Source organism: Saccopteryx leptura, chromosome 2, assembly GCF_036850995.1.
Source record: "Saccopteryx leptura isolate mSacLep1 chromosome 2, mSacLep1_pri_phased_curated, whole genome shotgun sequence".
NCBI classification, from domain to species: domain Eukaryota; kingdom Metazoa; phylum Chordata; class Mammalia; order Chiroptera; family Emballonuridae; genus Saccopteryx; species Saccopteryx leptura.
In genome coordinates this window covers 196944025-196967287 of record NC_089504.1, presented here as the reverse complement: position 1 = coordinate 196967287, position 23263 = coordinate 196944025, and the positions used below count along the sequence as shown (strand labels likewise).

The 23263-nt window shown below is 37.0% G+C and overlaps 1 protein-coding gene across 15 annotated transcripts in view; it reads right to left on the bottom strand.

Moving 5' to 3' along the window:
• The window catches only part of MBNL1 (muscleblind like splicing regulator 1), a 218835-nt gene that overhangs the window by 111317 nt on the left and 84255 nt on the right, over positions 1 to 23263 (bottom strand). Inside the window, exons 2-3 of one of the 15 annotated variants that reach the window (XM_066369904.1) lie at positions 6525 to 6641; positions 2751 to 3308 (exon numbers count right to left, since the gene is read on the bottom strand). The exons of 12 other annotated variants lie outside the window; for them this stretch is intronic. Coding sequence is in view for 2 of the 3 variants with exons in the window: in XM_066369901.1 (XP_066225998.1) it covers positions 6525 to 6530 (6 nt within the window). In the remaining variant the exon portion in view is untranslated. Of the gene's footprint in view, positions 1 to 2750; positions 3309 to 6524; positions 6645 to 23263 lie in introns of all 15 variants that reach the window. 2 more of the 15 variants (XM_066369901.1, XM_066369902.1) reach the window with 2 other exon arrangements.

The window sequence follows — 23263 nt, the reverse complement described above, 5'->3', positions numbered from 1 at the left end:
AAATGTCAGTACCTGTCTCATCCTTAGATCTGTCCTTTCTTTTAGCTGTTTGGACCAAGTGGCAGGTCTGTTCTTTCTGTCCTACATGGATATGTCTAACTAGGCTGGTGACTTTATTTGTTACAACAAAGGAAATACATCAGAAAAAAGGCTAATTTTTATATATGACATTTCTCAATATATATTGTAAATATACTGTACATAGCCCACCAGCCAGGACAGTTCTCCTACTCTCCAAGAAGGCAAAAAGAATAAATGGGAATTCAAAGGCATGGGTCTTATAAGTAGGGTGAGGGCAGAAATATTCCAGGGTCAGACTGATTGGAGTTAAGACCTCGTTCTGAGAACCAGTATAAGACTTTTAAGACTTTCCATAAAGAAGTGCTTTATTTTTTTTCTGAAATAAGTGTTATAAATTCCTATTTCAGAAGTATTCCAACGATTATTTTCAAATTAAACTTCCTAAAAAGAGAATTCACAGTTTACATTCTCAGTTTCGCAACCAGTTTTTTATGTAGGTCCATCTTGGGTCCTGAGTCCACCTTGGACATCCTGCAAGGAGACTAGATTACCATTGTTATCTCCCAAGCAACCACACTGAAGGGACAGTGCACTGTCCGACTTCATGATGGTAGGTACCCGGTAAAGTCAGGGAAAATTTGGAGTTTGAAGTAATATTTCTAAGTCAGGAAACAGAAATCATTTAATTAATAAATATATAAAATAATTTCATGCAAATGTACTGTACAATCTTTCAGCTTTTAGGATATCACAAATAAACAGGTATCTTTAAAGATGCAAGCTAAGAAAAATTTCAAATTTGCAAACAGTGGAAGCCAATTAAAATTTTTTTCTTAGAAACAGAAATACACTGCCTATGTTTGCACACTAGTCTAATTTTTCAATTCTAAGAAGTTAATATTTCAGATAATTGCCCAATTTACAGGATCATAAACTCAAATAAATGACATGCCAGAAGTCCTACACTCCCTTCAAACAAAAATATATTAATGGTTCTTCCACAGTACTTTTCAAATCTGACTATAATAAAAGCCACACTAAACAAGGCAGAAATGAAAAATTCTAAAGATGTCATAAACCAGGCAATGTTGCACAATAAACCCACGTTTATCAGCCATGCTAAGGCACACTGGATAATAAAGAAAATCTCTTCAATTCCTAGAATCTATTCCTTGCTCTGCAGACTTCGGCAAAGTGGCCCTCCGATGTATAAATATTACAAATTCAAAAAATAGCTTTCAATAGAGGCAAGGGTGCTGCTGGATTAGAGTTTAGTAACCTGGCTTTGGCCCTGGGCTTCAGATAGTGTGAATTATCTATCGGTTCTCTGTTTCTAAGATCTTTACAGCAGCACTATTTTTTAAAGTCATGTACCTTAAATACAATAAATATCACTATTTCACTATGTTCCATTAAAAATATTTTGAAGTTAAAGTTTTAAAGTAGTTTTATAAATGTCCAGAATTATAATCAATATCACTTTATCTTATATTTAATTTTAATAATTTAAAACTATGTGTATATACAGGTATCGTCTGCTAAATCTCTTGTCCCAGAGAAATATAAGAATTCTCGATAACTAAAAAAGGGAAAATGTACTCTGTAAGCCAAGCTGAGAGTAATGCAAAGTCCCACCTTAAGACTGTGTCGTACATGTTCAAAACTGTGCACTCCTTATCAAGAATCAAAGCCTTAAAATTTCCCTGTTCTCTTTACACATAGGAAATCTATCACCTAATATACTGTGCTAGAAAGACTTCAAAACATTCCATTTACTCATATTTTGAAGTCTAGAGGACAGAAAACTGAGGTATTTTCAAGAATAAATACAACACTTCATTAAAAACCGTTTATTTTTTAAAATAAGCATCTAAAATAAGCACTATCAAAGATAAATCTTATTTTGAAACAAGCACTATCATATCAAACATAAACCTTATTTTTCACTTTGTAAAGCTATTAGCAAATGTTCTTCTCTTTCATCTTTAAAACCTCAGTTACATTTCTGGTTATTGAAGTGAAAGAGTTTCAGGGTGGCAGTAGCTAACAGCCTTGATTTCAACTATAGGGAATCAATTATGAGACTAAGCCCATTGAAAACAAAGGGGAAACAAGAAGACATAATTTAACAGTAAGGCTGGTAAAAATCTCATATTAGCAGAGGTGTCTTATTATCATTTCACAGATTAATGTCTATGAATGCAGGCAGGGTAAAGAATAAAGGGTTATAAATAAGTTTATTTCCACCCACATGGAGTGGAGGTTTTTATCCCAAAAAAATAGGAGCAGAGGAATAACTCCCTTTTTAAAAAATAAACTGCAAGTAAAACCCTAAAAGGAAAGAGATGGCTACGTTTAGAATGCAAAACGGTAATTCTTGACAAAGGGCAGTAACACACCCCAGCACTAACTACCAAAAGCTGAGCCGCTCCTGCTCCTTTCAAATTAATTCTTGTTCTAGGAATTTGAGTTTAAAAATTTGAGGAAATTCATCATTTATTGGTTTTTTGTTTAAACATTTCATGAGGATGTAAACAGAATACAGCCTTTGGGAAATAAATCATTTGTTTTATTTTTAATTGTTTTAATTCTCAATAAGATTTCTCTTACTAGATATACCATGCAGATTGTGGAGGAGAAAAAAGTGCTTCACAGGTCCCAATGCTATTCAGTCTACATTAAACAAATTGGAGCTTCTAAATCACTTCCTAGAGAAATCAGAATCTTACCTTTACATATATCTTCAGGAGAGGTTTCTTGGTGCTCTGACCATTCCTGAGGTCTATGTCAAACAGCCATTCTCTTGCTCCCAGGGTCTTAGGGACTTGGAGAAATCCCAACACCTGCTGCTACCACTGAGTGTTGAGGCTAGGAAAGCTCCAGGGTTTTGCCAGCAGGATCACTGAGCCACAGCCAAAGCTTGGGAAGCCTTAACAACTGAAAGCAAGTGTAGAAGGCACCGTGGTACCCAGCACTGGGCTCAATTGTAGCAGCAGGGGGAGGAATATTCAGGCCCTCACAAGGGTTTAGAGGCAGCCATCAGGGGACCCAAGGCTCTGTCAATGGACAAGGCCAAGGAAGTGGAGACAGGGCCACACAGCAGGAGACCCTGGGGGAAGGGGAACAACTAGCACAGAGCTCAGGTAGCGCTTGAAAAGAATCACCAAAATTCCCCGACAGAACACAAGAAGCAATGGCGAAATGCAACAAAATACGTGGAGACAGGCCATTCTAGCATCCCGTCAGACAGCCAAAAACACAGTGGAGGGGGAAATGAAGTTCTAGTTCTAGAAAGAAAAGTAAGGAAGACATATTATAGGATGTCTACTGAATTTGATGTTAAACATGTAGTATGTTTCATAAAAATCCTAAATCCCACCATAAAAACATTTATATTAAGATAAGGAAATTTACAAATGTAGAATGTTACAAGGTGCAATCAACGAGGCCACAAAGATGAAAAGGTAAAGTTGTCCATTATTAAAGAAGAAAATTAAAAGACAGAGAGGAGGTTAAATGGAGAAAGAATTAAAATAGCTTTTTAAATAAGTACAACATTCAGTTTCATAACTAAGGACAACATTTTATCAAATATATCACTTTCTAGTATGGTCAGATGAAGGATTCTGAAGGAATTCAATTAGATAAGAAGAAAAATATGAAGAAAGGAAGCAAGCGGACAAAGAGTGCTTGTTCAGAGATGAAAACAGGAAAAATAGAAGAAAAGGGAAAAAGAAGAGGGGAGGAGGAAGAGAAAATATGATTAACTTAGTCAGTTTCAATGCATTGTCAGATAAACTACTCACTAAGATTCTCCTGGATCTGGGCTTCTTAAGGTTTTATTTTCTATGGAGATGCTTATAGCCTGATAAGCACTATTTATAGCTCTTCAACTGCTCCAACGCCCTCAGGAACTCATCTTCAGGAGCCCACTGAATATTAAATATTAAATGAGACAGACCCTAAGACAATTTCGCTGTAATGAGCTGGATAAAAAAAAAATCAAGTGAGAGACTAGATGTAATCTCTGACAAACTTTAGTAATCCCTAACATGTATCAAAACAAAAAAGAAATCAGACTCAAGTAGGAACTGTTACTTTTTCAAGACCAGAAGCAAATTAAATAAGACTGTATACTGTTTTAAGATTAAATAAGAAGAAACTCTACTATCTGATAGCAGTTATATGTACTTAATTCTTGACCTCAGATATTTACTTATATATTTTTTAAATCCATGTTAACTAAAATAGTAATAAATCATCTATTTTACTTGGTGTCAAATGGCTCACATAATCTTGTATTGGAAAAGGTTGATTTCCATCCCTCACCTCATATATATATATATATATATATATATATACACACACACACACACACACACACACACATGCACACACACACACATACACCTATATATATATACACACACACACATATACACACATATGTATATACACACATACGCATATATACATATATGTATATATATACAGTAATGTTCTATTAAATATAATGTTATCACATGCATAATAAGAGCAGCTCTTGCTTGGGCAAACTCATTTATGTCCAGAAAGTCACTAAATCAAACATTTTTATAAAATGTATTCTAAAACATTTTAACTTTATCTAAAATAAATGATAGTACTACTAAAGTATCTTACTAAAGTAATAAGACCAGGTACTCTTAACTAGTATCTCCCTGTTGCTAAGCATCACAAGAGGATTAACTTTTGATAAATGAGCTGAACTGCATCACTACCCCAAATCCGGCAACACAGTGGGTGCCTAATAAATATTACTGGCTGAACAGTAGTGCCCCATGTGAAAGGCATTCCTCAGAAAGGTTGTGTCTTGAAGGTGAGGGGAGGGGTTATGGTAAAAAAAATTTCTTAAAAATTAAAGAAAGTTAGCCTGGCGTGCGGGGGACCCGGGTTCGATTCCCAGCCAGGGCACATAGGAGAAGCACCCATTTGCTTCTCCACCCCCCCCCCCACTCCTTCCTCTCTTGTCTCTCTCTTCCCCTCCCGCAGCCAAGGCTCCATTGGAGCAAAGATGGCCCGGGTGCTGGGGATGGCTCCTTGGCCCCTGCCCCAGGCGCTAGAGTGGCTCTGGTCTCGGCAGAGCGACGCCCCGGAGGGACAGAGCATCGCCCCCTGGTGGGCAGAGCCTCGCCCCTGTTGGGCGGGCCGGGTGGATCCCGGTCGGGCGCATGCGGGCGTCTGTCTGACTGTCTCTCCCCGTTTCCAGCTTCAGAAAAATACAAAAAAAAAAAAAAAAAAAAAAAAGAAGAAAAAAAAATTAAAAAAAGTTAAAACAGCCCAATTTGCCTGACCTGTGGTGGCGCAGTGGATAAAGCGTCGACCTGGAAATGCTGAGGTCGACGGTTCAAAACCCTGGGCTTGCCTGGTCAAGGCACTTATGGAAGTTGATGCTTCCAGCTCTTCCCCCTTCTCTCTCTGTTTCTCTCTCTCCCTCTCTCTCTCCTCTCTAAAAAAAAATGAATAAAAAAAAAAAAGCCCAATTTTTGCATGACTTGACAAAACCTTCACTATGCTTCTATAAATTCCCAAACTTAACCTTAAGTCTACCTCATTTATGAAATATCTATTCATCCTAGATTAATCATACTAGAAAAAAAAAAGGTCTCCACTTCTATGGCAAACATTCATGCAATCTCTTAAGGAAAGGCACAGACAAACTACTAACAAGCATATTCCTGTCTGTTAAAAATTATAAGGTGAATAAAATATACATGGATTTCCAATCACAAAGTAGGCTTTATCAAAAATGGCCTTTTGATTTAGGAAAAGAAACTTTTTATTGAGAAAATTTTAGTGACAAAAACTGAAATAGCTCATTCAGATTACTCACTTTGTCAACAAAGAAATTCACTCAAGGAAAGTACCTTGCACTAGTGTATAAATATATCAGCAATGCAGATTCTTTATTGCTAATGCCCCAGACCCACTCTGTGCAACTACTATCTGACTAATATGACCAATACCTTACAAATTTGCTGATATCATTATCTCAAATTGAAAAGAATGTTCTTGGCAAGAATTAAATTACGCATATTAAATAGCTCCCAAATCGAAAATTCTATCCTCTTGTGAGAAAAGGAGGTGTTCATTTAGAACTAAAAGGAATAATAACTGCTCTCATTTACTAGAAAGTCATTAAAAAATTACTGTAGGTCAAGTGGAAAACAAAAGATCAAATAGTGACAGAAATGTTATGAGAAACTATGCTCCATATACTGAGGTATCTAACACACTTCAGGATTGGTATCTTCAAGTAGTAAAGCCAGGAAAAAGAAATAGGCATTTTATTTTTGGAACGTATACAGGATCACAGTCGTGATACTAGAGCTACACATCCTCCCTGAGACATGTTCTGACCCACCAGAGGCCATTTTCCCATGGGTGCCAGCTCAGTCCTTGAGAGAGCAAGCCGGCCCAGAAGACACCAGAGATCCGACTCCCCATGTGCCTTATTCACTCACCAGCATCCATTAGCCAACTCCATGCTTTATCTTCAATAGATAAGATACTGCTTCTTCGCACCATGGTGCCATGAAAAGGATCCAGAAGGTTCCCTTTAAACAACATTTCCTGAGTGACTGCTGCAACACCAAAAGTAAAGGATATGCCAGGTCAGCCACGTCTCCTTCCCAGCAACGTTAGCAGCAGCAGTGGAAGCCGGAGCAGACCACTTAGTGGGTATCCAGCTCCTCACAGGAGGCTAGCCAAGCATTCCATTTACTCTATCCCTTGAAGATTAACCTGGCTGTCAGCACCTTTCCAACAGTCAAAACCCATGTTTTCCCGGAACCATGCTTAAAATCTGCTCCCAGACAAGGTGATAAATATACAGTGACTGTGAAATTCTAAGGTTTTAATTCTATGGAAAACATGTTCTTGAAGTTTTACTTTATTATTAGGAAAGCCTGATGAAACCTTTTTAAAATTTTCATTCGTTTTTTCCTACTTTTAATAATCAAGTGGATTGCCCTCTTACTGAAAGAAAGGATGTTACCATATAAAATAAAAGGCATGATGCAATTTTGGTCATTTCAATCCTAATGTTCTATCTGCCTTCCTGGCATAAAATCACATTTTGCAAGTGCTAATGTTTTCATAACCTCTACAACACTGCCAACAGAAAGGGAACTATCAGGTCTTATGATCCTTATGTTACAGGAGAATCAATGGCTTCCTTGCTTCTATATTTTACTCCCACTTTGATGTTACTGATAAATTTGTTCTTTTTTCTAGTGCTGTTCTACTTAATGAGTGGCTAGACTATGGCTGGACCACAAAGTTAAGCAGGTAACACAATCAACATTTACATTACTTAACTAATTTAGAGCTAAAATCCTACAGATGTAAAAAATATCTAGACTATTAAAAATTAAAATAGCCCTGGCCAGTTGGCTCAGCGGTAGAGCATCGGCCTAGCGTGTGGAGGACCCGGGTTCGATTCCCGGCCAGGGCACACAGGAGAAGCACCCATTTGCTTCTCCACCCCTCCGCCGCGCTTTCCTCTCTGTCTCTCTCTTCCCCTCCCGCAGCCAAGGCTCCATTGGAGCAAAGATGGCCCGGGCGCTGGGGATGGCTCTGTGGCCTCTGCCTCAGGCGCTAGAGTGGCTCTGGTCGCAACATGGCGACGCCCAGGATGGGCAGAGTATCGTCCCCTGGTGGGCAGAGCGTTGCCCCCTGGTGGGCGTGCCGGGTGGATCCTGGTCGGGCGCATGCGAGAGTCTGTCTGACTGTCTCTCCCTGTTTCCAGCTTCAGAAAAATGAAAAAAAAAAAAAAAATTAAAATAGCTCTACAAAGGATAAGTGAAAAACAGATTACTTTCCTAATAAGTATTTACTTATTAGAGAATTATAATCTCCAAATATGCGTTCTCTGTACAGTAGAGAAAAACAATTATAATCAGCAACATTGAAAACCTACAGGCAGATTCTAAGTATATTTGTTGTGTATTAATGTTCACTACATCATCAAATAAGAAACTTCACATGTTCACTTCATCATCAAAGTACTAAGAACAATAGCTAACATTGAAAAGTCACAAAGGGCTGGGCGCTGTTCTCAGTGTTTACATGTGTGATCCCATTTAATCTTCCCAGCAACTGCAGCTCAGATATTATTACTGCCCCATTTTGAAATGGAGACTGTGGATCGTCAGATTACATCACATGTTGAAGGTCACAGAGCTTGCAAGTGATTTGAAACCACACTGTACAGTTCTAGAACTGGAACCTTCAACTTATTTCACTAAAATTGCAACAATTATTTTTGAATTTCATTTATTTTTGTATTGTAAGTTTGCCTTTAATAGAGACATTAGAAAATGTTTTCTGTATTGCAAGTTTACCTTTAATAGACATTAGAAAATGTTTACATAATTTAAGATCTCATAATAGCTAATATATATTTAATGTGTTAATGTGTGCCCTGAAAGGGAATAAGAAATGTCAAGTCTGGCCAGAACCCTGCTGGGAGGAGGATCCTATATCGTTGTCTCTTTTCAAAACTATATATGAATAAAGTACATAATAAGCTTATATAATACACAATTCAACACCCATTTCTCTCTCTTTTTTTTTTTTTTTGTATTTTTCCAAAGTGAGAATGGGGGGGCAGAGAGACAGACTCCCACATGCACCCAACCGGGATCCACCTGGCAAGCCCTCTAGGGGGCGATGCTCAGCCCCTCTGGGGCATTGCTCCGCTACAACCAGAGCCATTCTAGAACCTGAGACAGACGCCATGGAGCCATCCTCAGCACCCAAGCCAACTTTGCTTAAATGGAGCCTTGGCTGCGGGAGGGAAAGAGAGAAAGGAAAGGGGGAAGGGTGGAGAAGCAGATGGGTGCTTCTCCTGTGTTCCCTGGCCAGGAATCAAACCCGGACTTCCACACGCCAGGACGACGCTCTACTGTTGAGCCAACTGGCCAGGGCCAAAACCCATTTCTCTTAATGATGCTTACTAGTTTAGGGAATTAACAAGTGCTCTATGTGACAGATTTTTTAAATGTCAAGGGTAAATTTAGTTTTCACCTTTTTTTTCAAATGTATCATATCTTCAGGGGCACAACACAACGTTATTATCATCACAGGGTCATTCTGTTTCAGGAGATTACCATTGCTGGTAGTCATACTTGTATTTTACTCCCATCATTGGCAAATAAATTTAATTATGTGCAGAGCCAAGACAATAATTGTTAGCTTACAGAAAGCTTCAGAAATCCAGGAATCGTCCCTGCAGATACGGGCTGAACCCACCCTGGACCAAGAGACTTGAATATTCAGTAGGTGAAATGACCTTCCTTAAATTTGCTCTTGAGGACACAAAGCCATCTGGGTCATTATCTCAGATAGCCCAAACCAAGAATCTGGAGTTCCCAATGTAAGAATGAAAAACCAATGAAAAATACTGAAACCAATCTACTCTTTAATTTGGCAGCAAGCCAACCTTTCTGGACTCATTTTGGTCGGCTTCAGCTTTTTTGGCTGCTAACTACATCTAAATCAGCACAAGAAACCAAACTACATATAAATCAGCACAGAAGCCATCAAACTTCAGAAAGGCAATACAGTGATGGTGAAGGCAGCTACCCTCTGTGTGAATTTAGCCACAAGCTATGAGATGCAGCCATTTGGTAGCATTTAGCAAGAAAAAATTGAGGTGTCCATGTGGCATATCAATATTGAGATGATGCATTTGAGTCTATTTACTCTCGATTATTTTTACAATAAAAAGTTTCCATAAAAAGAAGATATGGTGGGATCTTGATAACATTATATGAAGTGAAATAAGTAAATCAGAAAAAACCAGGAACTGCATTATTCCATATGTAGGTGGGACATAAAAATGAAACTAAGAGACATTGATGAGTGTGGTGGTTAGGGGGGGGGAGGGAGAGGGAAAGGGGGAGGGGGAGGGGCACAAAGAAAACTAGATAGAAGGTGACAGAGGACAATCTGACTTTGGGTGATGGGTATGCAACATAATTGAACGACAAGATAACCTGGACATGTTTTCTTTGAATATATGTATCCTGATTTATTGATGTCGCCCCATTAAAAAAATAAAATTATTAAAAAAAAAAGAAGATATGGAAATTCTTTCCCTATTTCTAAACAACTACCTTCACTGAAGAATTCTTGAGCAGTGGTATTAGACACTGTACCCACATAAGCTTGATTATCTCTTTGGCTGACAAGATTTTGTCTACAGTGTTAACATCAAATTAACACGTAAATTATTTAAAAATTCTAATCTGACATTTTTTGAGTGAGCAAAACAAAGTAACCCCAGAGGCTTTTACATAAGATAGATAATAACAAATAATATTTATGACCTTGGCAATATTAAGTGACACATGGGAAGATCACGATTCACTTATGTGGTCACACAAATACATATATCTGAATGTTTTTCTGACTGCTAAACTTACCTAGTGCAGTTAAAAATTTTTATTTCTTGCTGATGTTAATGACAGTGCAATTAAAAATAAAGAAATAAGTTTCTGATCATTTTAACATATTACTTTTAGAAATATTAATCAGTAGAAGTTAGATGAATAAATTAATATCTTATTCTTCAGCTCTGTGTCTACTTTCTTTTATTTAATTCCTTTAATGTGCCGTATCTGGAAAGAAGTATATCATATCTGGAAAGAAGTATATCAGTAACTATCAACCCTAGGCAGTACTTAAGTCACAACGGGTGATGTTCCATGGAGCTCCAGCTTCTCCTAGAAACAAAGCCATGCACCAGCTAGAACCAATCCTTAACTAATACTAAATCAGCCAGATATCAACTGGTGATCTAAAAGTGAAAAGCTTTAATTATGTATTACAGTTTCCTGAGTCACTTTGTCCTCACAACTTTATGCTTTGAATAAACCTAAATGCTGGCTACAAAAATCTACAAGCAACTCAGTATGACTTACTGTTTCCAAACCAGGAAAAGGAAGAACTTACAATGTTTGAGATAACATTTGTTTTCTGTAGTTTGGAAAATAAACATTTCCTATGCAGTTGTTCCTGGGGGATGGGTGTGTGTGTGTGTGTGTGTGTGTGTGTGTGTGTGTGTGTGTGCAGGGAAAGAGTAAAAGAGTGTCTGTTTTTGTGGATAAGGGTAGAAAATGGGAAAGAGAAAGAAGGAGGGGAAAGAGATTTTTACTAAATTTATTGGGGTGACACTAGTTAATAGGATCATATATGTTTCAAGTATATACTTCTTTGATATATGATATGTATATTACTGTATTTGCCCAGCCACCCAAAATAAAATCATTTTTTGGCAGTAATTTGGTGTTTATGTAAATTGCTTATTTGGTGCTGGAGTTAGAATTTATCTTAGCAAGATATGTGCATGTGAGCCATGAAAATATTGTAGTTTATCATAAAATCAACCAGAAATAATACCTGATTGCATATTATACTTCTACGAATTCAATGATACAGAATGAATATATAGTCACATAAAATAAAAGAAGTCTTGGGTCTCTAAATTAGATAAATTTGATCTTTATTTTAATATACAGAAGCCATTTTCTGCAATTAAATATTTTTTCCTGATATCTTTGAATGAGGAGATTTTTGTCCTGAGGTCATGCTTATACGACCCAAGAGATATCTGCTTTATTTAAATGCATTTTATGTGATTTGTTTACCGCAGTTACTACAGGATGACCAATACAAGTCACAGTTTTACATTTGTCAATAAGGGTATATATGCAACCTATCAAATGACATTTTAAGATATCCAGACATCAGTAAAAGCTTCTACTGTAATTGTCCATTTTCCCATGTGTTAGCTGGAAATGCATCATCTAGACCTGTCTTCCATATCTGGATACAGGACTGTAAATTAAAAAAGCAAAATGCCATTTCCAGGTCAGGTATGTACCTATATTTATTAGTTCAGTAAATTCTCATTACACAACATTGAGTCAGGTATATTATTCCCATTTGACAGATGAAAACACCGAGGGATGTTGAAAAGTGTGTCCAGCAAAATCTGTTTCACGAATGTTTGAATGCTTTGGGATTCCACCAATCCCCCCCCACATACATATGTTTACTTTTTTATTTTCTTTTATAGGGATATGATATATACAGAGTTATAACATTTTTAAGAATTTATAAAACTAATTCTTAAAATATTTGGAGACTGCTACTCCTTTGATTGATAAGTAAATATATAAGTGAAAATTATTTCAAACCAAATAGCATGCATATTATAAGATGTAATTTCCAACCCTGGAATATAGTAAAACATTTTTTGTTTTAAGATAAATAAATTTTCTTCATGCACGTTTGACATTTTTGGTTGACCCAAGATAAGTCACCTCAGCTAAAGAGTAAACATCATTCTTTTATTTTTACATGGTTCTCTTAATCCCTAATAGAAAAATTCGCCCACTTTTGTTTTTGTTTGTTGTTAATACAAATTTTGTATTTTGTAGTTAAATGTGACCAGTATTATTCCTCTTTCAAAAGCCCAGTGTCATTCCTAACTTAGCTCAGATCTGTCTGTTAGCAGGGTTACTTCCAGCACCACATTCCTGTGTAAAATATTTCTTCTCCCACTCTCCACCTTTTTTTTTCCTTCCAGAAATGACTAATCTTCCTGTTATTCTACTCTGTCAGTTCCCCCCCCCATTCGTTTCATGTTGCGTAACACTTACTTTTTACCGACTTCTTTTAGAATTTTAATACTGTATCCTTGATGCTAGCCTTCTGTTTTCAACAAGTTCAAATATAGTCAATATTTATGTATTAGCAAATGTTTTTGACAACTTTTATGCCATGCACATCAAGCCTTTTCCTCGAGTCAAATGTGCTACTCTTTTGGTTGGCTTCCTATGAATATCCATTTGTTGATCTTCAAAGCTAAATTCAATCTAACCCTCAGAGTTACCAAATACAATTAAAGGACTAGGCTTCTCACCTCTTTTAAATTTCTTAATCAGATGCTAGCAAAGCAAACGTAATACCCCTTCTAAAAATCTCTTACTTTCCAGTATTTATCCATAACATCATAAAACATGTTAGCATGAACTTATAAGCAGAATGTAAAATTTTTCCCTTTCTTATTTTCAGTTGCAAAAAAAAAAAAATTACTTTTAATTCTAGGCAAAAAATTTGCCATCTCACCTAATCTCAGAGTCGCAACAGCTATATAATATTAGCTGAACATGAGTAAAACTAGTGCTACAATTCTAGAGAAAACACCTGAGAAGAGTTTTACAATTATGATTATTTAAATAATATTATCTAAAATTTATAACAGGATATCACATGCCTACCAAAACAATATAAATCAAAACCTCAGAGGTACATTGTACTTTTTTTTGTGTGTGTATTTTTCCGAAGCTGGAAACGGGGAGGCAGTCAGACAGACTCCCGCATGCGCCCAACAGGGATCCACCTGGCATGCCCACCAGGGGGCGATGCTCTGCCCATCTGGGGCGTCGCTCTGTTGCAACCAGAGCCACTCTAGCACCTGAGGCAGAGGCCATAGAGCCATCCTCAGCACCCAGGCCAACTTTGCTCCAATGGAGCCTTGGCTGCAGGAGGGGAAGAGAGAGACAGAGAAGAAGGCGAGGGGGAGGGGTGGAGAAGCAGATGGGCGCTTCTCCTGTGTGCCCTGGCCGGGAATCGAACCCAGGACTCCTGCACGCCAGGCCGACGCTCTACCACTGAGCCAACCGGCCAGGGCTTATACATTTTTTTTTGATGAATTTAATATTCTATCACAGTCATTATCTCATAATATAGTCAGAATTCCTGAAATAAAGAAGTGTCTTACTCATCCCATTTAATACATAGGCTGTTGTTCCAAGATACTCCAAAAGCTTTAGAAATTATACATTTTCTGAAATTCAAAAACACCTTTAAAAATCCTAGCACAATATTTTTCTTGTAAGAGATAAACACATCTAGACCTAGGACAGTTGGCTCAATGGACAGAGTATCAGCCGAGCGTGTGGACATCCTGGGTTCGATTCCTGGTCAGGGCACACAAGAGAGGCGACCATATGCTTCTCTCCGCCTCCCTCTTCCCTCCCACAGCCAGTGGCTCAGTTGGTCTGAGCGGAGGTCTCAGGCACGAAAAATAGCTCAATTGATTCAATCATCAGCCCCAGATAGGGATTGCTGGGGGAATGAGGTAGTCTGTCTACCTCCCTTCCTCTCACTTAAAAAAAAAAAAGTGAAAATAAAAAGACATCCATAAACTGTCACCCTCACTTCCCTGAAACACAAGTCAGATCATGTTATATTGAAACAGCACAGGATCCTATCATTTACTTTTAGTCTTGGGGGAATCCCCATTATTCCCTCTTCTTACTTTCCAAAATAATAAAAAACTATTTCATTTGCTTTGGGTCAGCAAGAACAACTTAATTTATTGATAGAAATCCCCTTACTGTCCTATTTTAGACAGTAGGGCCAGGGATACTAAAAGCAGCTATTGCAATATATTGTTAGTTAAAACATATAGTATAGGACAAAATATTATAGTAAGCAAAAACAGAGTCATCAACAACAAGGTGGTAAACCCACTGGGTCCAACTCTGTGGGAGTTCTTACAGGGCTGGCCCAGGCTCACCTGAACTCACTGATAGATCTCATCATCATTAACATAATTTTATTAACCAATGCTGATGTCACCCCAATAAATTCAATTTACAAACATTTTAAAACATTGTAACATACAAAGTAAAGAAATACAAAATAAATAAAATGTTATTCATGTAAAAAAAAAGTGGGGACAAATGAAATTATATTCTCCAGATGTGACAAACTTAGAAGTTCACAGTGCGGTCTAGCAAGTATCCTCACCAAGTAATAATAAGTAACATTAAATCAACTGAATTTTAGCTTTCAGGTCTAGTCTACAGAAAATAAGAATGACAGAGAAACAAATTAAATGACAAGACAGGGAAGCATGTAGCTAAATTCAGACTTTCAGACCTGTTCTAGGACAATGACCTGAATTTTTGAACAAATAAAGGCAAAGGGTTGGGCAGGAATTACTATAGATTAAATGAACCTTAAAAAACATAACATACAAATAAAATGTGCAAATCTTATTCAGATGTTCATTTGAGCAATACATCTATAAAAAATACAGATGTGTCAAATGTGAAAAACTAAACATAGAGTGGGCATTCATAAATATAATAAAATTATTGTCAATTTTTATAGACTTGGAAATGGAGTTATATTTAAAATAAGTCCTAATGTGTTCAAGATGCACACTAAACAATTTACAAGTAAAATGATAAGATGTCTGAGATTTGATTTAAAATACATCAAAGACTTGTTTTAAAATTCATGTTGATGGCAGTAAGTGAAACTAGATGGGCAAAAGGTTGACGGGTGGGTGCATGAATAGATGCGTAAAAAATGTTGATTGATACATACATAGAAGGTACTATAATGTTCTCCCTAATTTTAAAAATTACCAAAGAATAAGAATGAAAAGAAAATATCTAGAAGAACAACCAAACTTGCTCTTGTATTTCTGACCCAGGAACACAAAATCTGGTTGACAAGCTAGGCACTGCTGCATAAATCTGATTGGCTTTACATCTGTGAACATAAATGTCTGTATCTGTAACCAAGAAAAAATAGCCTTACCTAATTCAAAGCATCGTGTATATGTAGAAATAAATTACATACTTTTAAAAAAATCTAAACATATAGGAATCATTATTAAAATGCTTTGTTGTATACCTTCATATCACATGCATACGTGTTATCTCTTCAGCTAAGTAACAGGTCTCTAAGAGCAAAGTCCATGTCTAATTTCTTCAGCTAACAACCATTCAGCATATATTTTTAGTGGATCTAATATTTGTCAAGTCTTTCACTAAATGGTAAGAACATAAAAGTACTAAGTCAGAGACCATGCTCTCAGATCCAGAGGGGAGGGAGTTGCAAAATCGCCCTTCATGTACAGAGACAGCTACAAAGCTATGTACTTGGTATGTAATAGAGAGAGATAGGCAGGAGAACAGTATGGGCAGACCCAGCATGAGGAGAAGTTTCCTGGAGGAGGTATTATCTAAACTAAACAAGTAAAAAGCTTGCAAAACTCATAAAGGGAGAAAAAATGTTCTAAGCTGGAAGACAAACGATGTTAGGTTAGTACAGCAAAAGAGATCTGTGGCTAATAGTGTTATGAGCATCAGATCTCAATCAATGACCCATTGGATTCAGCAAAATGCTAAGCACTTAGTAAGAGATCAATAAAAATCTTTTAATTTAGATGCAAAGAGATAAGATATAGCATTATTTGAGTACTCACTATGCACTAGGCATTTTGGTAGTACACTGAGATAAATGTACTTTTTATTCAACCTCACATCAATTTTGAAGTAGGTGCTTTTATTATCTCTACCTTGCAGAAGGAGGACAAAGGGCAAAGTAACTTGCTCAGTCATTCAGTTGGCAAGTGGCATACTGAGTGATGTTCTGAGTGTCTAAAACAACGTAGAAAGAAAATATTTGGAAATAAAATTCTACATGGCTATTATTCCACATGGTCAAATGATTAAAAAGACAGAGAGAGATGACACTGCTAAGTGTTTAATAAGAGGCTATCTGAGAAGAGGAGGACCCTGAAATTTAGCATTTGCCAATTTCCAGTGTAAATACTCCCACTATGGCTAATTTCAAGCTGCCAATTTAACTTCACTGAACATACAGCTGGGAAGAGATCTTTTGTGAGCGAGCTCCAGCATATCACTGCCTGCAGCCTTCAACAAGTTATGAGTTAGACAGTGAAATTAACAGGCTAATTATATGACTGGAAGCAAAACAAGTAAATCAAAGAAAAGGTACAACTGCTATCTCTGTTGTTTATAGAACTCTGTAGGCAACTAAGAGTTCGTTTATATTTTGAAATTAATGAACTGCTAAAGAGTATAATATAATACATGGAAGGTAGTGAGGATAAGCAAGAATTTCATAGAGATTCCTCAAGGAAACATACATTTTCTATGTATGACAGAGCTGACATTTAAAAAGTATTTTTTCAATGTTATTAATAAACTATGATTAATAAGTGATTTCCTGCTAAATTACTCTTCCCTCAGGGAGCACAGAAAAGGATTCATTTCCACCTAGAAAAGTTGAAGGAAACTGTTTGTTTAGGGTCAGCAGCAGACACTACAGCTAAAATGGGGAGGGTACTTTTGCATACCCTGTCCTGTATAAACTACCTGTCACAAAAAAGCTGCTAAAAGATACTGATCAGAAGAAAAGAGCAAAAGAGCCAATCACAGAACATATATCTTATTTGTATGTTAAGAATATACAGACATGGAATTCAAATTACTAATATTAGTATATTTACATTATTGCTTTAAAAACATTCTTTTGGGTTCTTCATTTAACAACAGTGTTGAATGAATTGTCATAGTTAGATGAATTTTATGTGTTTAAAAAGGAGTCAAAATTATGAATATTAATATATTGATTCTATCTCCTTATAAAGTTCCTTTATTACTTCACAATAGTGTCCAATGAATAAACATATCTAGGTAATTTTTAAATAAAACATTAAACCTATTTTTCACATAGCATGCAAATATAACGTTCAAAGAGAAGCAACTGATGATTAGCAAATCAAAACGATAAATTCTACAAAAGTTTGTTCATAGAAATCTAGCAACCTGAAACCAGTTATATCCCCATTTTTGGCTTGTAGCAAGTCTATTGCCGACCTGTAATTGAATCTGGCTCTCAGGAACCTGCAGCCTACCTATTAGTTAAGAGAATCCAGGCTTAAATAATCAGCATTAAGCACATGTAATTCATTAGTCCTGGTTAAACTATTTAACGCATATTCAAAGATGCTTTTGAGCCTTGTTCGAGTCTATCCATATATAGGGCAGGGGCAATAATGATCAGCATTAATTTCATGGTGGGCCAATAGCGGGCGGGAGGGACCAGGTTGACCAGCACTGCAAAAGTGGGCGGTTTTCATAAAAAGGTTCACCATCGCCTCACCAGGTGGTGGCGCAGTGGATAGAGCGTCGGACTGGGATGTGGAAGGACCCAGGTTCGAGACCCCGAGGTCGCCAGCTTGAGCAAGGGCTCATCTGGCTTGAGCAAAAAGCTCACCAGCTTGGACCCAAGGTCGCTGGCTCCAGCAAGGGGTTGCTCAGTCTGCTGAAGGCCCGCGGTCAAGGCACATATGAGAAATCAATCAATGAACAACTAAGAAGTCGCAGCGCACAACGAAAAGCTAATAATTGATGCTTCTCATCTCTCTCTCCGTTCCTGTCTGTCTGTCCCTGTCTATCTCTGCCTATGTAAAAAAAAAAAAAAAAAAAAAAAAGGTTCACCATTACGGCATTAGAGGTTCATGGATGACTAAGGCACAGTCTGTTTTTAAAAGCTTCCAGACAGAGAACATGAAGGTAACAACCTAACAACATTAGTCTATACTAGGAAAAGGCAGAGTTCTAATGTTTCTCTCCTGTAGCACTGAAATAACCTAGTAAGTAATGTATTTGTTTTCATATTTCTATATTAAAGTAATATTGCCTGCCTTATTAGAATCGTATCTAAAACATCAATGAAGACATTTTAGATCAGGCATTACGAGATAGTTTTAGTGATAACTGATATGTCCGGATTAAAACAACAACCAAAAAAATCCTCAAGCTAAAAAAATTATATATATCATTATCTCTTCCAGTTACTGTAAAGATAGATCTGACTACATAGTCATTTGAAATTAGCATATTCCTGTGTTTTACACAAAAAGGAAAGTAAGACTTGAAACACAAAAAAGCAGAGTTACTGACAATAAAACTCCTTAAAATGGTGACGACCAAAAAAAGAGCAACCTGGGCTTAATCTGATGTCTTTTGAACATTTTAATTACCTTCCAACTCGCAAGTTTAGAAATTTAGACTACCCTCTTAATTACCAACAAACAAAATAAATACAGTATGAAGGTCTTCTCTACACTCAAGTCTCTGAGCACCGGATGAAGACCAAGCTCACTGTTCAAGGCAGTAAATACTGCTTCATACCGAAGGGAGACATTCTACAGAGTCTATACTGTGTGTGTGTGTGTGTGTGTGTGTGTGTGTGTGTGTGTGTGTGTGTGTGTGTGTGTGTATTTTTCTGAAGTTGGGAACGGGGAGGCAGACAGACTTCCGCATGCGCCCTACCGGGATCCACCCAGCATGCCCACCAGGGGGCGATGCTCTGTTGCAACCAGAGCCATTCTAGCCCTGGAGGCAGAGGCCATAGAGGCTAGAATGACATAGTTGGCCCTCAGTACCCGGGCCAACTTCGCTCCAATGGAGCTTTGGCTGCGGGAGAGGAAGAGAGAGACAGAGAGGAAGGAGAAGGGGAGGTGTGGAGAAACAGATGGGCATTTCTCCTGTGTGCCCTGGCTGGGAATTGAACCCGGGACTCCTGCACGCCAAGCCGATGCTCTACCACTGAGTAACTGGCCAGAGCTGAGTCTATACCTTTTTAAAGTTATTATCAAGGTTTTACCTTCTATGAAAACACTGTTTAGAAAACCGCATGTCAAATCGATATTAATGGATCAGCAGAAATTACTCTCTAAGAAGATGACATTTACCAATTGTGAGGCTCCTTTAAGAGGGCCAATAAGTCTCAGTGAGTAACATATCTTTAATGTTCAAGTGGTCATTGCAGCATTTGTTACTTGCTACATAATTACTCCACTTGAAACCTTAATGAGCCTGAAGTACTACATTTTTAATCCCTCCAGATGATCCTCTTCAAAGTGGATAAATGTAAATGTCTTAACTGCTAGAACTACTGGCATCAACACATAATCTGGGTCATTTTTGATTCTCTAGAACTTTTTAAAATAGCTTATATCCATAGCTCCTAAAATAACTGTTGGAGGGGGAAAATTAGCAAATTAAGTGACAGGGGCCCAGGCATTGATACTTTTCAGAAGTTTGGATTTTATCTTTGCTGTTTCATGTTGAAGAATTGCAACACTAAAGTTTTCACACTGGGAAGACAAAACAGATTTGTTTCTAAAATTAGGGTGCTAAAAAATTTAAATATAACAGAGATGCATGGATCTCCCTGCAAATATCATATATCTTTGTTACTGTTATTAGTTCTATAACAAAAACACAATAATTATTGTTGCAGTCTGGTTTCCAGAATGTGCTTCTCACAATATGCTGAAAATATTGCTATCCTGGTAATATTACTTATTCCAATGCAACCTTTGAAAGGTAAATATTCTACAAAAGCATAACACACTTCCAACCTAGCACTCTTATTAATGGAAGCTAATACTGTAATTAAAGTAACTGTATTGTGCCACTGCAATGATAAATTTCTCATTCCCTTCTGAGACATGGGCTGTATATATAACTATCACACCAGGAAGCCTGCCCAGGTCCCTATGTGCTGCCTGCACAAGATAACACACAAAACATGGGTAACTCCAAACAAAGGTCTGTTCCAGCAATTTACATCAATAGAACATAAATAGTCCATTATAATGCCAAGTCAATTTAACTAGATGAGTCTCACCATAAATCAGGGGTCTCAAACTCGCGGCCCGCAGGCCGCATGCGGCCCGCCGAACAATTTTGTGCAGCCTGCAGACTAATCCATGAAGTTCAAAATATTTTGGATAAAATTAAGTAAGCCTAGGGGCCTACTTGTATTTTTCATTTCTCTAGCATCCTAGCTAGATATTAGCTTAGTTAACAGCAGTTGTGATGCGAACTACAGTTTCTGGTCGTTTTGTGACACTGAGTAAACTGCATGTACGATTGTGCTTGTACTGATTTTTTTTTGTTTTCAACTGCAGTGAGAAAAATGTTGCGTAACAGTTGCCTTTCGTAGACCTAGTGCGGCCCGCCTAAGGGCTGTGATCTTGCTCTGCGGCCCACATGCTGAGTTGAGTTTGAGACCCCTGCCATAAATGAAGGCTGCTGGATTTCTTAGAGAAATAGTTTATCAATAGTTATATGCAGCTACCCAACAAATGTCCGATTATATATATTTTTAAATCTCTAAAGTTGAATTTAAAAGCACATAAAATCTGTTCATAATTATTGGTCATGTTCAGTAAGAAACATGTCTTTCAATTCACTACACACTTAATGAATGCCAAGTATATTCAAAACACCATGCATACAGAGGTGATTGATTAAGTAAGCTTTCCTTTCTGAAGAAGCTTATAAACTAATGGCGGAAAAAGAAACATGCATAAATGAGCTGTAAAATCATGTATAGTGTGATTTATTCTGTTAAATATCAAATGGTAGGGAAATGTAGAGAAAAAGTTCTCCATTTCATGAAGTATGTCTTATTGATAATCACTGTATAATGAGGGCCTCTGAGAATAAGGGCACAGAGACAGAACTGAACTCATCTCCTACTAGAGACCAAAGGTTGGCCATAGATGCAAAGGTTTAGCAAAACATAGAATTTGAAATACAAAATACTGTATATTTTATTATAAATTTAAATTGTGTCCTATACATCTTTATATTAATAAAGTTTACAATAAACTTAATTATATACATGCATACTTTGGGGAGGGTTGGGGAGCCCATTTTAAACAACCAAGCACTGTAAACCTTTAATGCTGCCAGTAATCAACCCATCAAAATAGTCAAGAAAGTTATTCACCTTAATAGCAGAGAACAGCAGTGACTAGACCTTAATAGCAGTGTGTCAATCATGCCATTTTCATTAAATAAAGACAACATATTCCAGTGTTTGCTGTGAACAACTGACTAGTCATAATTAAAGGTTCCAGGTGGTCTCAGAATCTTTATAAATATGATTGAGCCCTAACCTCACCGATGGCTCCTTGGTTGTCTAATGTGAAAAATGAATGAATTTCATCACATTATTTCTAAAGACTGTTCTAACTGCAATTCCAAGAACCTATGGATCGCTGGAGTTCATTGTTGAAAGTGACAAAGCCAAGCCCTTGAACAGTACATAAATGGTTATTTATAATGCAAAGTAAACAAATCTTCAATTTACACAAGAAGAAAAAGTCAGGGTTTTTTTCATTGAAAAACCTAGCACCTTAAATTTTTATTCTTAAAATTTTTATAAAGTTTTTATTGTAGAGGAGGCTTGACTACTCAGTGAGTTGCCTCTATGACAGGTACTCTGGTAAAAGCCTAACCTAAGCGGAACCACAGGTGAACCTCAGTTTTCTTGTAAGTCACTTCAAAAATGCTAGAAAGACTTCCAATAGCGCAAATAAGGTTAGCAGGTTATATTCCAAACTTAAAAATTAACCTGATACTGAAAAATTATAATAATTAGGAGTACTTAACTAGCCAGGATATTACAATTTGAAAGTTGGCTACAATTTGTGAATGACTGTAGAGTGTCTTTTTTTTTTTAATGTGCATTGATTTTATTTCTGTTCTTCCAATTGACATAATAGCTAGTCATGGCTTAGAAATGAGACTTGCAGCCTGTCCTTACAAAGATCTATGCAGTAATGTTAAAGCCAATGGTTGGAATCCATCAAGCTCACACTGAGTATTATGTTGCCAGGGGAGGAGTTGCTGCTGGACAAACCAGCTAGAATAGAATCCGTGAGCCTACAAGCAAAAACTTTTCCTCCCATCAAGTCCTATTTTCATTCAAATACAGTTTAGAACCACATGGTAGAACAAATTTGCAGTATTTTATAAACCTAAAATAAAGCATTTTAAGTTTATGATGATGTAGTTTTACTTATGCAAATGAAAAAAAAAGTTGAAAATAAAAGATGGCCAAAGTTCTACAGTGCTGACTGAATTAAAACACGTAATGGTGTTAAATAGTTTCTTGTTGAAACTGAAGACAATATTCATTTAATATTTGGAGATGTGTTGAGCAGTATCCTTTTATGGAGTTCTGTCATAAGATAAACACATTCTAATTGATCAAATCACTTTGAGAATACATGTAACTGGAGATTTCATTTTTCTTCCAACAGTGACCTGTTTTTCTCTGTAACAGGTACTAAGAAAAATATTTTTCAACTAGTCATAAGAATGACTTCCTTAGAAGCCCTTTCCATTGTACTATTAAATAGTCTGGGAATTTGCTTTGTTTGACTCATTCATGCTGTCAAAATATATTACAGGCTAAGGCTGACCATTGATTTTCCCTGTTTCCTAGAACACATACAATTAATGTATGAAGTTCTAAAGTAACAGAGTTGGGG